Here is a 16,104-nt window from a genome sequence, read left to right as displayed (position 1 = left end):
GTGTGTGTGTGTGTGTGAAAATAGGGTGAAAATAGGGTGTCAAAGTGCATGGGAGGAGTGATTAGTCTTGTTTGCACGGTATTTGTTAAATTTTTTCCATGATAGCATGTACTGGCAGACCCGGGGGAAAAAGCAGCCCTCTCTGCCAAAGCAAACAAAGGGAATGTGTGTGTGCGCTGTGCATGTGTATATACACTTTTGTTTTGTTGTGCATTAAAGTGTCTGTCTGTCTGTGATTCAGAGTGTAGTGTGTGCTTTCAACAGATGTGTGAGACATGGATATGGATTTTTATTTGCAATTTGTTTCCACAGTCTCAAGCTCTGTCAACACACATCCTACGTACACCAAACAGCCACAGCATTAAAACCACTGACCGATAAAGCAAATAACATTGATTATCTCATTACAATGGCACCTGTCAAGGAGTGGGATAAACGGGTCAGCAAGTGACCAGGTAGGTCTTGAAGCTGAGTTGTTGGAAGCAGGAAAAATGAGCAAGTGTGAGGATCTGAGCAACTTTGACAATTGTGTTGGCTAGACAACCCAGTGTGCAGTGGTGAACCGGCAACAGGGCCATGGGCACCAAAAGCTCAATGATGTGCTTGGGGTTCGAATGCTAGCCTTTCTTGTCTGATCCCTCAGAAGAGCTACTGTAGCACAAACTGCCACAAAAATGCAGGTTATGATAGACATGTGTCAGAACAAACAGCCTATCCCAGCTATCTGATTATGGGGCTGCATAGCCGCAGACAATTCAGCGTCCCTGTGCTGTCCCCTGTCCACGGCCAAAGGCACCTACAATGGGTATGTGAGTGTCAACACTGGACTATGGTTTATCGGAGGGAGAGATGGAACCAGAATGCACTATGGGAAGAAGGCAAGCCGGTGAAAGCAGTGTGATGCACTGCTGGGAATCTTTGGCTCCTGGCATTTATGTGGATATTACTTGACACGTACCACCTACCCAAAACATTGCTAAACTGTTGTAGACCAAGTACACCCCTTTGTGGCAAAGGTATTGCCTGATGGCAGTGGCCTTGTCCGATCCATGGAGGCCCCACCTTGCAACTCACAGGACTTAAAGAATATGCTACTAATGTCTTGCTAATGATGGGTCAGAGCTTTTTTGGGCAAAACAAGGGGGGGGCATACACAATATTAGAAAGGAGGTTTTAATGTTGTCCCATGTATCCCATTTATTCCTTCTTTTCTCTATATTTTGAATACTTAAATAGTTCAGTGAGTGAGGTTTTGTGACTGTGCCTGTCTCCTGCGGGAATGGGAAGGCAGGCACGTGGAAATATAATCAGAACCTCTGCCCTCATTTTCAGAAAAATTCTAATGCAATGTTGTATTTGGGATCAAGCAAGCAAAGCCAACAAGAGAAGCCACTAACTTATTTCTGTCTCTATGTGTGTAGAATGACTTCTCCAAGGCCAAGTCTTCTGAACTACGCTCATGATGGAGTCATATCCTCCACACTACAGAAGCCCATGGACCTGAAACAGCTCAAACAGAGGGCTGCTGCTATACCACCTATTGTGAGTCCCTAGTTGAACTTCTCATTGTGTATTTTTCCTTTTTTCCCCTCATACATCACACAACAGTCAAGTGAAGAGCATATCAACTTTTCCAGCGTTGGAAAGTGTTTTGACCCTGGTGGTGTTTTGAAACAGAAAACTGATTTGCCCAGCTCTCTCACTATTGTACAGTGGTATCAATGCCATCCCTGTCTCTCTGCTTACAGAGATAACAGTATAGCAGGTGGAATTGTCAAGTCATGTTTGTATAAAATAAGCCAGCCAGATGCTGGATGATGGGATAGATTGCTTTGTGGAGAAGAAATTTGATCTCAAGCATTAGGGATATTTTAGCTCACGAGGAAACAAGATATGTTGATTAGCTATGATGTTTATCTGATACTGTATGTGGCTAACCATATGTCAAATGTCAGGTAGAAGTGGGCTTGTTTTATGCGGGTGGTGTGATTGTAACCTTTTTCTTTCCCTTTCATCCTTTGTGTAGATGCCAGAAGCCTCAATGCAGGGCAGTCAGCGGAGTGGAGGTGGTAAGGCAGTGCTGCCACCCCACGCCCTGGCATTGTACCAGCAACAGATCACCATGGCTCATGGGGAGTCCTCTCAGGAGGTCAAAATGCAGCAGCAGCAGCATCAACAGCAGCAGCATCAACAGCAGCAGCAGCTTTCAGGCCAGCCAGGCAAGCAGCAGCCATACACCTCGCAGGCAGACGGAGACAGGGAGGCTCTTCACAGTAGCAGTCCTCGGATTCACCTGCACAGCCCCTCCACCAGCGACAAGGATGGTACGCACACCTCCATCATGACAAAGAAAACTTTTATTGCCTACAGACTCACAGTAGCTGAGAAATCTGTTAAGTCACCAGTCATGTTAATACTTCAGTCATATATTACGTAGATAAGTATAGGATGTAAGCTGCAAAAGTTACAAATATAGGAACCCCTCTCACAATTTCCAGTATTTGTCTTTTTCCCATCATTTTCTTTTGGTATGATCTCTAATATTACTTGTCTGCCAGCTGTAGGTATGCATGTGTAATATGGTAAATTGCTAAAGTTGTCCATTTTAAAGTGGGTACATGGAATCAAGAGAAGAAGATTGGCATTGTAAATGAGGAATCATGTTAAAAAGAAAATGAAGGTTAATGAAAGTGCTGCATATTCTGCAGTTTTAGCAACATTTGATCTAGTTTTACTAGTTGGTCCTTGCTACATGCTTTAACCTTGAGTCTGTGTTCTCTAGTGTTTAGGGTATTAGAGTGTTTCTGGGACACTTGTGTAGAGGGAACTGATAAATGATCTGGTATTGCTATTGACCCAGAAGGGAATATAGTCTAGTTTAGTGCACTTACTGTGATCATGTGGCATGGGAATCACAGTGTAAGACTTTTAGCTATAGTCCAGACAAAGACAGGTCTTTTATAATCAACTGGGCACACCAGCTGTGATCTGTGAAAAGTACAGCAACCTCCTTTTTACGCATTTAAAAAAAAGAAGAAAGAAATGGCATAAACAGCTCTTTATACAGTGCCTGACACAGAGGCAGGTGTAGACAGTTTTGCAGGCTACATGGTAGCTACTATTGACTAGCATTAGGCTGTTGGCCAATACACAAGTCACTTCAAGTGGTAAATATAGATAAGTGTTTATGTAGTTTCTGCATGTTTTTGTGTGAGAGAGAAAAGTCTGTGAGGATGCGATGATCTGTGGTGTGTTTGTGTCCCTTCAGAGCTGGAAGGCAACGAGAGGTGGTTACTGACCCTCCTGCAGGGATTAAGTAGGTTCACCCCTTGCCACACCATTCCCTTTTTAATTACACCTTAACCACACCACAGGGTGATCACCTCCTCTGTTGGATTTTTACTGTGTACTTTACAATAATGATTAGCAGTGGCTTGTTGTGTATGTTGGCGTATTAATTTAATGGTGATATCACCCTGGCTGGGAAGTATCGCAAAGGGGCTCTCTATGCTCTAGACAACAATGACATTGGTGTTGATGTTGTTGACAACAGTGAGTGGCGGCTGAGGGACAGATTCTTGGATGAGTGGAGGCCTAGCTGAGTGCAATGCTCTGGCCCTGACTCTATGTGTTGTTGTTGCAGAAAAGTCCCGGGCTTTCTCTCCGCACGGTGAAGCCAAGAAGCAAGCACTGGGCCCTGACGACATGAGGACCTCCAACTTGGGTCGACCAGTGCTGTCCCGCTACCCTATGTCCCCACGAGACATGGCCAAGATCAGTCACGACCAGCATCTGCTCCACTTCAACTGTGAGTCTTTTCTGTTCTCCTCGGTCTTTGTATTCTTAAAAGCCTCAGTTGTTAGATATATCAAATATTGTATTAGGGAAAGTTTGAACAATGCCTCCACTTTTCCTTCTGCCAAAACTCAAATGGTCAAATCTAAATCTCATAATCTCTCCTGCCTTCCAGCGTACCAGCAAACAGGCCACCCCTCACTTCCTAATCTGCCACAGGACAGTGGGAGACTAGCAGCAGTGAGGCCCGTCACCATGCCAGAGCCTCCGCCACTCATTTCCTCCACCAAGCCAGGAGGCTCCATCACACAGGTAAAGAACCACACAAATGAAAACCAGGACTTTTTTCTAGTTTGCACACAGAAACCATGGAATTTAAAATGATTGTCATTTTCAATACAATCCTAGTAGCTCACTTAGATATCCACCAAATAAATAGTAAGGCATGAATAAGAAACAATATAACAATAGAATCTGACACTTATTTTTACACTTGAGCAATGATACTGTATATCACCATTATGACCAAATACTTGTTTCTTCAGGGCACGCCAGTGCAGTTGCACAGCCCAGCTCATGGGTTGGACCATGGGAAGATGACCCCCACACAGATGGGGTTGTCCTGGATGGATCAGAGGAAAGTGGGTGAGTACAATTGTGTGTAGGGACCAGTACACTTTAATTTTTCTTTCCTGAAAGTTGCCATCCACTTCTACCACGCCCATCACAGCTAATATTAAAGTCTGATGCATCACCATAGACATGTGTTCCTCATTACTGTCTCTCCAAACTCTTATGCACTAAACAGCAGGTCCTTTCCCCGTGATAAAGCAGGAACAGTTGTCGCCTCGCAGCTTGTCCTCTCAAGCTGACATGTCAACCCAGGGCTCGCCGCATGATAGTGCTGCTGGACGTGGTGGGTGGCTCAATTTGTCTTATCTTACATTTGATTTCCACATGGTGCTTTGCTTCTGCGTCTTTCCTTCTCCTATGTCATGGGTAAAGAATATCAATGCGTCCTGAAAAACGCTTAGGCTTTTTTGCCATCAATCAAGATGCCCTACTGCCTCTAATAACAGAGTAAAATCATAAGTTTTCCCATGTTTTGTTCAGCGCTGTCATGCTGAAAAGATTAACCTCTTTAGCATGACAATGACCTGAGGTACACAGCAAGGACCACACTGGAGTGACTTTAGGACAAGTCTCTGAATGTACTTGAGTGGCCCAGTCTAAACTTAAATCTTATCAATTGAAAATGTGTGGGAAGTTGAGTTCACTGACATCTAATCTGACAGAGATTGGGAGGATGTAAAGAATGGGAGAAACTTCCCAGCCAATGTGTGCAATGCTAGTAGATCAAACTCAAGAAGATTCACTGCTGTAGTTACTGCCAGTGGTGCTTCAACAAAGTATTCCTTTTTTAAAATACATGTGGAGAACTTAATAAAGCCATGCTTAAATACATTTTATACGGCAAGCAGAAAAAGTGATCGAAACAACCTGTAGCATTCACTTTGATTCAAACCGTGCTCCCATGTTCGCTTTTCCAACCTTGCAGAACTTTTTGCAAACCTTTATTCCCAATTATTAACAATGTGTTTCACTTTAACTACTCTTAATACTGCTTTCCTTTCTTTCTGTATTTACATACTATATTTTCAGGTTCTATTCCAGCTGTTCAGGGGGGAAGTATCACTAAAGGTATCCCAGGGACCAGAATGCATCCAGATTCCTCAATCTCCTACCGAGGGGGTTCCATTACTCAGGTGAGCTCAGACCAGCAAAGTACTGAGAGTCTATATCCTTGGTCCTTCTTAAACCTAATCTCTCTCTCTCTCTCTGACAATCCCAGTAGAGATTTGCTGTCGATACTTATTTTTTTCTACATAACTAAGCTGCACGGTGTACTCTTGAATCAAATGAGTTAAGTCAATCCAAATTTGATATGTTTCTGAGCTCAAGTAACTTAACATTCAGAAAATGTATCTATTGGTTTAGACGTGTTTCTTAAATCACTTTTAGTAATTAGCTTTAGCTTTGTGTATTTATTAGGTGTTTTTTGTTGAAATTCTTAGGCTGTTAGTTTTATAATGGACAACTGGTGTTTTAATCTCCCATATGTGCAATTTGTTGTTGCTATGTTGGCTGTGGCAATTTGAACGTGAGAGTGTTTTCAAATATTCTGCTGACAGTGTTCACATTTGAGTGGTGCATTACAACATAATACTGGCAACCAGTTCTGTTCCCCTTTATTTGGAGAACCCCTGAACAACCTCTGAAATTGATTTGAATATGTTGTTAAAAATGAACCACTGCAAGTGAGCCGTTATGTAGATTTAGGAGAGACCTGTTATAATAAATAAGATGCTACTTGGCCCAGTTTTTCCCTTCAGATCACTGTGCAGAAGCGGCACACTCGGGTTAATGTGAATTTGTTCAGAGGCTAATAGATGCAAATGGTGAACTGAAACTGACTCTTTGTTAAACTGTGTTTAAGGTTTATGGTAGGAGCATCTAATGTTTCTGGTACACAGACATCCCACACTCGTAATTTAACATGACCACAGCGCTGAGTGGCCCTGTCACCCTAGCAACAGGTACACACTGTACCGTGTCTGTTCCCTCTTGTATTTATCTATTCACTCTTGACTCTGGCTAAACCCAGTCATTGATATGCTCACTGTAATATCACATCCCACTGGCATACACGAGTAAGCGAGTGTTGAAGGGGCTGTTATCCACCATGATGAATTAGTAACAAGAAGGTGAAAGTGATAAAGTATAATCATTGCCATTGTAGAGGGACAGCTCATTTGTTTGTTTAGCTTGCAGCTAGATTAACAAGCAGATTTGGCAATGTTGCACTTTCTTAGGGAATAGATGTGGATTGTTTTGGTCAGGGCCATTCAATCCTGTAAACAAATCCCTCCATTACGCGAAACCTTAAAAGCTTGGCTTCCAACCTTTAGCAGTCTTCTTGGAAAAGCTGCAACCAATAGACAAGAAACGTGATCTCAGGCACTACTGCCTCTCCTACTCAACCGCCTACCCCCGCTCTCAAGCAGTGTAGAAATATGACTCATACTCAGGGTACGAGTGATGTAACTCTGGGTTTGAAGCCTGTTGTCATCTATTGTTACACCTCCGCTTCTTCACAGAGTACTTCTTTGTATTTCCCAGCTGTGTTTTGTTATGTTTCTTTGTTTATTATTTATATATTTTTTGGAACATTGTAATTTCACACCATTGTAAGACATACTCTTTCTGGGGCACAAAAAATTCAAGAAACAGAATACACTTTATGTATTTAACAAAATGCATTACAGTTGGCTCCAGTTATCCATTTTGACAATCATGAAAAGAAAAACAAAGACGTTTCCCAGTCACTCATACTATCTTTAACATTATAGTATTAAGGTTGTTTGTACCTGCACTGTGACTCATTAAAAGCCCTTAGAAGCTGTTTTCTAAACTAATTTTGTGACAGGCTTTTATAATGAACCGTTAGTTAGTAGCTATATTTGAGTCTCTTTTCAGTTCAGCATTGGTTATGTGCTTTAAAATGTCTCTTATCCACTGTAATGTTTCATGATAGTGCTTATCCCTATTAAAGGCTGTATTGAGTGAATTTTACAGTATTCATCCAATCGCCTTAGCCTTACTTGTATGTGGGCATTGCTATTGGTAGCCGCAAGCCTGTGCAGGAAGCTAGCGAGGAGGGAATGCTACATAGCCTGGTGCTGCCTGAGAAGACAAGTTTAAGTTGGTTTGCTGAGAAAGAGGCTTGATCTTATGTGACTTTGGAATGTAGATGTGGTTCTGAAATGCGTATGTAAATGGCTGCTACTGATAGTCAAGGCTGTCTCTTCAATCTCTTGTAGGTCCTCGCTACAATTTGTCAAATAAACTATATAAACTATATATAGACTTTCACTAAGGAAAAGCCACTGCCGCAAACTGTGATGATAAAGTGGTGTTATGTCTCCTCTCTTGGCCACAGGGGACACCGGCTGATGTGCTTTATAAGGGAACCATAACCCGCCTGATCACAGAGGACAGCGCCAGCCGAGCTGAGAGGGAACGGGATGAGGCCCTGTCTAAAGGCCATGTGGTCTATGAGGGCATAAGTGGGCACATTCTCACATACGACCGTGAGTACATCTGGTTGGCTACAGTATATTTTGTGCCATGGCTAACGATTATTTTCATTTTGCGTTAGATCTGGCCCAATACTGCACCTTGAGTCATTAATGCAAGTTATTAGAACTCATTTAGTACCATCCCTGAACTAAGAGATATAATTTACCTAATTATAGAAACAATTCTGTCATCTGTAGGCCCTCCTTCTCAGCCCCCTAAAGATGAGGGCCGAGGCCCCGGGCAGTCTGGGGAAATTCTAGGCCTGAAGCGTCCTTATGACATTATGGAGGGAGGCATCTCTAGAGGACTGCCTATGAGGGATTCACTGTCTGCTGCCAACTGTGAAGGTAAGAGACGACCAATTTAACAGTCTGACACTCCCGCACAACTGTACAACAACTGCTACCATATAAAATCCAGTTTCACCCTTATTTTATCACATTCAGCTTACATTATTGATGAAATAATTTACCATAGTCTTACTACTTTCCGCCCTAGGTCTGATTGGTCGAGCCATGCCTCATGATAGGGACAGTCCACACCACACACCTTACAAGGATGCTCATCACATCCGTGGTTCCATCTCACAAGGTAGGATGAGGCCTCAATATAAAACATGAACATGTGAATTTCTGTTCTTTTTCTAAATGTATTCATTTTAAATCTAACTCTCATTCCATTCAGGTGGGAAACATTTTTCCTTCAAGGTTTTTCCCCCTCTGCTGTGTTTACCATTTATGTTTAAATCTGATCTCTGGCTGAATGTACATTAAAGAACAATCTAAATGTGGGTTTGGATGACACAAGAACAGAAACAGGCTGATATTGTTTTATTAATCAAAGCTTAGAGGGTGAATAATTCATGGTTATATGCATAGCAGATCAAAGTCACACAATATGACTGAGAAAGTCAGTCAGAGTCAGAAAAGTCAACATGTGTGCAAAATGTTGCACACATATTAATTCTTTGAACTGAATGCAAATGTCTCTGCTTGCAAGATAATGGTTTTTAGTATCGATTTTCGCCTCTGTATCCATTCTGTGTTTTTCCTGAAGGTGATCACTCATTGTGCTTCAACCGACCGTTTTGCTCACTCAGCAGAGCTCCAGCAAATAATATTAAGATACAGATTGTTTTCTGAAATAATCCGCTGGCAGGAGTATTTCATATTAATATAAATATTTATCTATCAAACAACAGTAAAGTTACATAGCCATCTTGTCTCATCTTGCTCAGAGACAATAGGGGATTAAGCTGCTCTCAGAGGCCCTGCTGGTTCAGCTGAGCTGATTTACCCCTATCAGGACATTTCTTTTAAGTCTGGGCTATATATCTATATATGAGGCCAAATATCACACAAGTGTTGACTTTTCTTGGTTTTAAAGGCTGCATTACAGTACGTTAAATGATGTAATTTTTTGAACCTACCAGCTGTTATATAAGTTGCCTTTACACAATGAGTCATTATGTCCACGTTATTGATGACTTTTTTTTAAAATCTCATTATGTAAATATTTTGTTGCATCAATAGTCAAACCGACAATATCGACATTGATGTACTGTATTTGTCAAAAATATTTTGATACTTGATTTCCTCCAAATCACCCAGCTCTAATTTCTTCATGTCTCTTTGTTTCTCCATCTCTGAGTTCCATTCTGTCTATGTTATGGAGAAAAATATGTCATATGCTGCCTGCTCTTGTTTGAAGAAGAAAAGAATTGACATAATTTTTGTGGGATTTCAGGTATACCTCGTCATCTGGACCCTCAGGATGGCTACCTGAGGAGAGAGGCTAAGCAGATGAAGAGAGAAGGCTCCCCACCCCGTGGGCCCGGTTCACTTTCCGACCCAATGAAGGGCAGAGAGGCCATGGTGCCTACAGTGAAGGAGGCTGGGCGCTCCATCCACCTCATTCCTAGAGAGGAGCTGAGACAGCCTACCAAGGAGGGCATCATAGCACAGGTACATGTTGTGTATTTTGGGCTACTATTAAATCTGTAGTAGAGGTACACCTGATGCAGTGTGGGTAACTTTAGCTTCGGTTGTTGGTGTTAGCCATGCTGTTGTAAACACATGCTATTGAGCTAATAAACAGTTTATATTCCATCGTAGTCAAGGTTATCATTATTATATCTAGTAACATGAAAGAGTGAAGAATACAGTACACACATGCTAGCAACACATGCAGAGGCTATCTAAACCTGTTTCGCCCTCTTTACACTTATCTGATTTTATTCCTGTTGTGCTTCTCTTCAGGGAACACCCATGAAGCAGGAAGCAGCTGCTTCAGGTAAACGTCATGATGTCCGCTCCATCATAGCCAGTTCACCACGTTCCTACCACAATGCAACCTCCCACCTGGAGATGCGTGCTGAGAGGGGCCGCTACGAAGAGGCACCAAAAGGACGGCCCAGCGCAGTGGTCAGTACGGCTAGCACGATTGCCCGCTCTTCTCCGCTTACACTGGGGTCAGAGCAGGGAAGCAAGACCCATCATAGTCCAGTGGGCTACGAGGACAAGGGCGCCTTGAGGGCCCCTTACCCTGGGCCTTCGCACCGTGGTTCCCCTCTGTCCAGGGAGGCAAGCCAAAGGCAGCATGACGGTGGGTAAATCTCATACTGTCAAGACAGCTGAAATAATTGTGAACAAGATAGTTCACCCCAAGATTGTGCATTCAATTCTGTTTCCTTGTTTTGACTCCAGGTTCCAGTAAGAATCCTTCTCAAGAGCGCAAAGCCACACCAACTCCCAGGGAAATGAGTGCCACCAAATCACCACTCCAAGGGGTTCCAGATCAACAGACCTATGAGCGTCTGCTGCAGGGTCTTGGGGCTGCGGATGTTTACCGTCAAATCCCCATAGCCTTTGATCCTGCTTCACTGCCCCGTGGCATCCCCATTGACCCAGGTAAAGCCACAGTAAAATTTTAATATATATTTTAAAGTTTTAATATTATTCTGACCTGATCAGACCTCTGCTAAATTGAGGTTGGATTGAGCTTTGCTGGTGGTTATGTGAGATCACCAAAATCCGTCTCCAAAATCCATAATCATAAAGGCCTACTGTAACTTATCCATGCTTAAGAAAATGCAGCCTTGCTGAGACTTATGTATCGGTGCAGTGAGAGTGCCATTGTACAGGACTCTGGTAAACAAAACAAATAACGGAAACAAACTGTAGAGAGAGGAAGATGTCAGTCAAGCACAGATCTGTACATGCCCAAACAGTCTTGAGAAGACTTCTAATCAAGAAAAATAAGTGAAAACCTTGATGTGGCCTATAATCATTATAGCTGGTTATTTAGTCCAATATGACTGACAGACATTTCCTGACAGACGTTTCTTACTCTTCATACACAGCGGCATACTACTTGCCTCGTCATCTAGCACCCAACCCGGCCTACCCTCATCCTTACCCCTACCTCATTCGAAGCTTTCCTGACACTGCAGCCCTGGAGAACCGCCAGACGCTGCTCAATGACTACATCACCTCCCAGCAGATGCATCAGTGGCCTGCAGCTGCTGCCATGGCCGCCCAGCGCTCAGACTTGCTGAGGGGCCTTACTCCACGAGACCAGCCCCTTCCTCTGCCCTACTCAGCAGCCCCACGTGGTAAGGCTATCTGACTTGACAACACTATTTGTTTAAGGTTGTGTTCACATTGGCTTTTAAAGATATTTGGCAAAGTGAAAATCTTTTTTCAACAGAATAACAGTAAACTCAAAACAGAGTGGGCTGTACCTACATGTGGAGGTTGCTTAGAGCTCTTACCATTACTAAACAACAGCAGAGTTTATTTTTCCTAAACTGATATAGAATCACCTGTTGGCTGAAACATGGAGAAGGGCAGTGCTGTTCATAAGGGTTGCACGATTCAGAAAATATCACGATTTGATTCAAAATCGATTTTCGAATAAAAAACGACTCTCAATTAAAAAGCGATTCACAGTATTTACTTTTCCCTTGTGATAGTATACACGCCATTACAAAACAAATTTGTATTTTTTGGAATTCTAAGAATCAATTTTGAATCAGTAGAGCTTGAATCCATTCATGAATGTTAATTGATTTTTTTTTTTCTGCACACCCCTACTGTTTTGTGGCCTACTTAACCTTGTATCTCACACTCAACTCAGGTGGATAATTCATTGACAAGTATTTCTGTATCATGCTCTCTAAAAAGGTTGTAAACTTTGATGGATTCAGCTTTGGATATAGTGAATACATTTTTATGTAGCCATTGTCATAAGCTCTTGGTATTTTTGTGTTACTTGATTGTTACTGATTTTTATCTTAAGCTGCATGTTGCATGCCCAGCTTGGGTGGCATTTGTCTGGCACACGTTGTGGGCAATCAGCTGGTGTGATGCATCAAGCAGCAGTTAAGGTACAGGTAATTAGAAGCTACTGGAGAAGGAATCGTCTTGACGGTTGGTTGTCGTCTTGAGTCACTTCAAATTATATTGGCAAATAGAGCTGGGCAGTAATAATAAAAATTATATGATAATTCCGTTGTCCAAATTAACGACTCCATGCTAATTTTAATTTAAAACTAACAATTAGTCACTGAAGTGCAGCCTCATGTAAGGCATAAGAGTGGACCACAATTCTGCTTCAACCTTCAGTTTGCATACATTTGTTATATTGGAAATCATTATCGGAAAATATCCTTCTTAATATTGTAATGATTTAAACATTGCCCAGCCCTATTGGCAAAGCCTCAAATACATCTAACTTGCAACAGCAGTTATGATCCATTTGTCCTTATAAATCACATGTATAAATCAAGGTAACTGAAATGCATGTAAGTTGCTGAAAAGTTGTTGAATTGTAAAATCAGTGGGTAAGCATTATATTGAAATATACTGAATGAGATATCAAACAATAGCAACCCCGAACTGCAAGTATTTACAGGAACACGTCTTGCATCAGTCATTAGTGACCTAGAAAAAAGAATCTAATCAGATTTAATTGTATTCTCTCATTTTAGTGCTTTGTAAACATTCACTTATTTTTTTCCTGATTTTGTGTTGGTTTAACATTTTCCACATTTGAATGAGGTGGTAAAGACTTACCTGTTAAATTACCTTTGTTATGTGGACCCGTACTAGAATGCAGTGTTATGCTTTAATTACCTGTTATCCCCTAAATCAAAACACATCTGAACCAGCTATCAGGTTTCCTTTACCCTTCTCTTCTTTCTGTCCCATAGGGATCATCGATCTTTCTCAGGTGCCACACTTACCTGTCCTGGTCCCTCCCTCTGCAGGGGCAGCCGGCTCCCCAATGGATCGCATCACGTACATTCCCGGGGGGACCACCACCTTCCCTGGCAGGCCTTACACCACCTCCCCCATCTCACCTGGTACAATTCAATTTACAAAAGCAAACTCACCTACAGATTAAATATGTTGCACCCTGTGTCGTTTTAATAAAAAAGAAACATTCTGTTTATCTTTTTCTGCACAGTTGGGTCCTCGCACATAAACAAGATGCAAGGCACATCTTCAGAACGTGAGCGTGAAAGAGACCGGGAACGTGACCGAGAGAGGGAGAGAGACAGAGACAGAGAACGAGAGAGAGAGAGGGAGCGTGAACGCGACCGAGAGAGAGAGCGGGAGAGGGACCGTGAAAGGGAAAGGGACCGGGATAGAGAGAGAGACAGAGACAGAGAGCGTGACAGAGAGAAGGGCGGGTCTCTTGGAAATGTGGAGCACGCACCAATCTGGCGACCAGGTGTGGAGAAGATAGGGTTTTTCATTTTTTATGTACAAGCTACTTTTAACTTGTAAAATACTGGCAAAACAAATGTAGTTTTATAAAAGAATAATGCAAATGTGAAATGAATCTGTTTGTCCCTTTCAGGTACAGAGCACAGCTTGGCAAGCAGCAGCAGCAGCAGTGTGAGACCTTCCTCCCAAACGTATAGCCACCAGCATTCCCCAGTGTCTCCTCGCACCCAGGAGAACGTGCAGCAGAGGCCAAGTGTCCTGCACAACACTGGGGGCAAGAGTCTTTCTGTCAGCGAACACTCCAGCCCATCTGTGTTTCGGTAAACTGCATTTTAGTTTTGTTTTTAAATTAACAACTCGGGATAATTACCCGAGCAAATATCACAGAAGCATTCACAGCAGGAAGAACATTGATGCGTTGTATACTAAGCATGTTTTGTTTGACCTGCCAGGTCCATGCCCTCTGGACCGGCCCGCTACCAAGGTTACCCTGGCCACCTCCAAAGGACAGGTGTGCCCCCTGAGGCCTACCCACCTGCCATGGACTCAAGTGGAGCCAAAGAGCAGAGTCGCGATGGAGGCAAAGCCAGAGGTGGTCTACCTAAGCACGTGCAGGACCAGCACGGGCCCTCCAGTAAATCTGACCCTAAGCTGTCCTGCCCCAGCCCAGGAGGAATGTACCCAGGTTCCTATCCCTCGGCTTCAGGCCGGCCCCAGCACCTACTGCCTCCCCAGTCGGATAACCCTGGCCGTGGAGAAAGCGGTACACCTAGTAGGGAAAAGACTCAAAACAAACCGATGTCCATTCAGGAACAAGAGCTCCGAGCACTCGGTAAGACCACAATGACTGCGGCCAACTTCATAAACGCGATTATTATGCGTCAAATTTCTTGTGAAACGGGGATGGCAGAGACGGGCTCGCTTGTTGCCAGCTGCGCCACTGATGGTAAGACGCTCTGGATCCCAGGGTCCCCCTCATCACCCAGACCCTCCCCCGTCAGTCTGTGGCCTATTGCACGCTGTGGTGGTTGGCATTATCAAATCCGCCCAATTCATTTACATTATTTTTCCCTTCAATGCTATACTTTTTTGCTTTTTTGCAGTTATTAGTTTTTCTTTACAAACTTAAAGACCACCAAGGGTGCCCTCTGGAAAGCTAAACCTCTAGCCTGTCCAAATTGGACCTGACTGGCTGAAATTAAATGAGAACAGGCACTTTACAACTTTGATAGCGCATTGATAAAATAGTAACAAATCAACATGTCAATTTCCATGGAGAAGATCCTAGGTGTCCTTTAAGGTGTCATTTTAAGACAGCCAAATATGGTGGGACATTAAGGCAGAACATCCTTTGCTGCTTATTTTCATTTTCTTTTCGTAAAGGATGTGACTTTAACATGTGGCACCCCTCCTCCCTCCCATTCGGCTGCTTACTTTAAACAGAATATTTTACCACATGCAAGCGGGCATGACAAGAATATTTTAGACACTGAAAAAGGTAGTTCACTGCAGGAGGCTTTTATAACCCATGTTGATGAGACTGCCTGTAATTCAAACACTTATCAATTTGTACATGCGGTGGCTCTACTTCACTACTGCATGTCTTTCCTGTAGATACTCATAGTCCTACTAGAAACACATTGGACTGGGCACTACTTTGGACAGTGACCACATGTAACCCAGATGACTAAAGGGGAATAGAGAATTGGTGTGACAGTCCCTTTCATTAAACCTCGTTGACAGCCTTACCAACCACCAAACTGACTCCCTGGGGTCCCAAGAGAGCACCGGTGTTGCAAAGGAGGAGGGTGGGAAAGGGTAGAGACATGGAAGACGTTCAGCCATCCGGGGGGAGGGTGGTACTGCAGCTTCTACCCCCCCCAAAAAAATAAGAAATCTCTGCATGTTCCTATCTATGGCTCACTGTAATTTATGCTGATGTTTTTTTGTTAATAATTTTTTTACACACATGCCAAACACTCCACACATCTATCAATCAAGCCTCTGGGAGTTTGTCAGTCATTTGGAATGTGATTTTTGTTTTGTTATTTTCTTTGTGTGTGTATATATTACAAGCCTGTAAGGCAAGTGACAACTGATTGGTCTTGAAGTAGGCTCATAGGCTCCCACAATGGTTCACCAATAATTTTATATATTCATGGATAACCATTAATGGGTCTATCTTGGAGTAAGTGAGTATTCATTACATTACTGTAATTTTTTTTTAATCTGTTCAGTGCGGAAACATGGTCTTGAGTATGTCTGTTAGAAAGTGACTTTCTGTGACTTCTTCATTTATGAGTCACTGATGCAAAACCAGTCATTTTTAGCATCATTTCTTGTCAAAGCCAGGCTTGCTTGATGTGTATGCAAATAGTTCATCTGAAGTAGCTTGTCAGTCACACACACGCACACACGCACACACACACGCACACAC

The 16,104-nt window shown here is 42.8% G+C and overlaps 1 protein-coding gene across 8 annotated transcripts in view; it reads left to right on the top strand.

Annotated features, from left to right (window-relative positions):
* ncor2 (nuclear receptor corepressor 2) overlaps positions 1–16,104 on the top strand; it is a 118,846-nt gene that overhangs the window by 76,895 nt on the left and 25,847 nt on the right. For 3 of the 8 annotated variants that reach the window (XR_004332245.1, XM_032517276.1, XM_032517275.1), the window contains exons 21-39: positions 1,422–1,542; positions 2,027–2,324; positions 3,269–3,316; positions 3,644–3,808; positions 3,971–4,107; positions 4,341–4,440; positions 4,604–4,711; positions 5,458–5,561; positions 7,796–7,946; positions 8,133–8,282; positions 8,434–8,526; positions 9,682–9,899; positions 10,194–10,539; positions 10,641–10,844; positions 11,297–11,548; positions 13,148–13,300; positions 13,405–13,671; positions 13,801–13,987; positions 14,120–14,613. Coding sequence is in view for 7 of the 8 variants with exons in the window: in XM_032517276.1 (XP_032373167.1) it covers positions 1,422–1,542; positions 2,027–2,324; positions 3,269–3,316; positions 3,644–3,808; positions 3,971–4,107; positions 4,341–4,440; positions 4,604–4,711; positions 5,458–5,561; positions 7,796–7,946; positions 8,133–8,282; positions 8,434–8,526; positions 9,682–9,899; positions 10,194–10,539; positions 10,641–10,844; positions 11,297–11,548; positions 13,148–13,300; positions 13,405–13,671; positions 13,801–13,987; positions 14,120–14,613 (3,596 nt within the window). In the remaining variant the exon portion in view is untranslated. The remainder of the gene's footprint in view (positions 1–1,421; positions 1,543–2,026; positions 2,325–3,268; positions 3,317–3,643; positions 3,809–3,970; positions 4,108–4,340; positions 4,441–4,603; positions 4,712–5,457; positions 5,562–7,795; positions 7,947–8,132; positions 8,283–8,433; positions 8,527–9,681; positions 9,900–10,193; positions 10,540–10,640; positions 10,845–11,296; positions 11,549–13,147; positions 13,301–13,404; positions 13,672–13,800; positions 13,988–14,119; positions 14,614–16,104) is intronic. The other 5 variants (XM_032517280.1, XM_032517277.1, XM_032517279.1 and 2 more) reach the window with 5 other exon arrangements.

This window comes from Etheostoma spectabile, chromosome 5, assembly GCF_008692095.1.
Source record: "Etheostoma spectabile isolate EspeVRDwgs_2016 chromosome 5, UIUC_Espe_1.0, whole genome shotgun sequence".
Lineage (NCBI taxonomy): Eukaryota > Metazoa > Chordata > Actinopteri > Perciformes > Percidae > Etheostoma > Etheostoma spectabile.
This window is presented reverse-complemented; position numbering and strand designations above follow the sequence as displayed.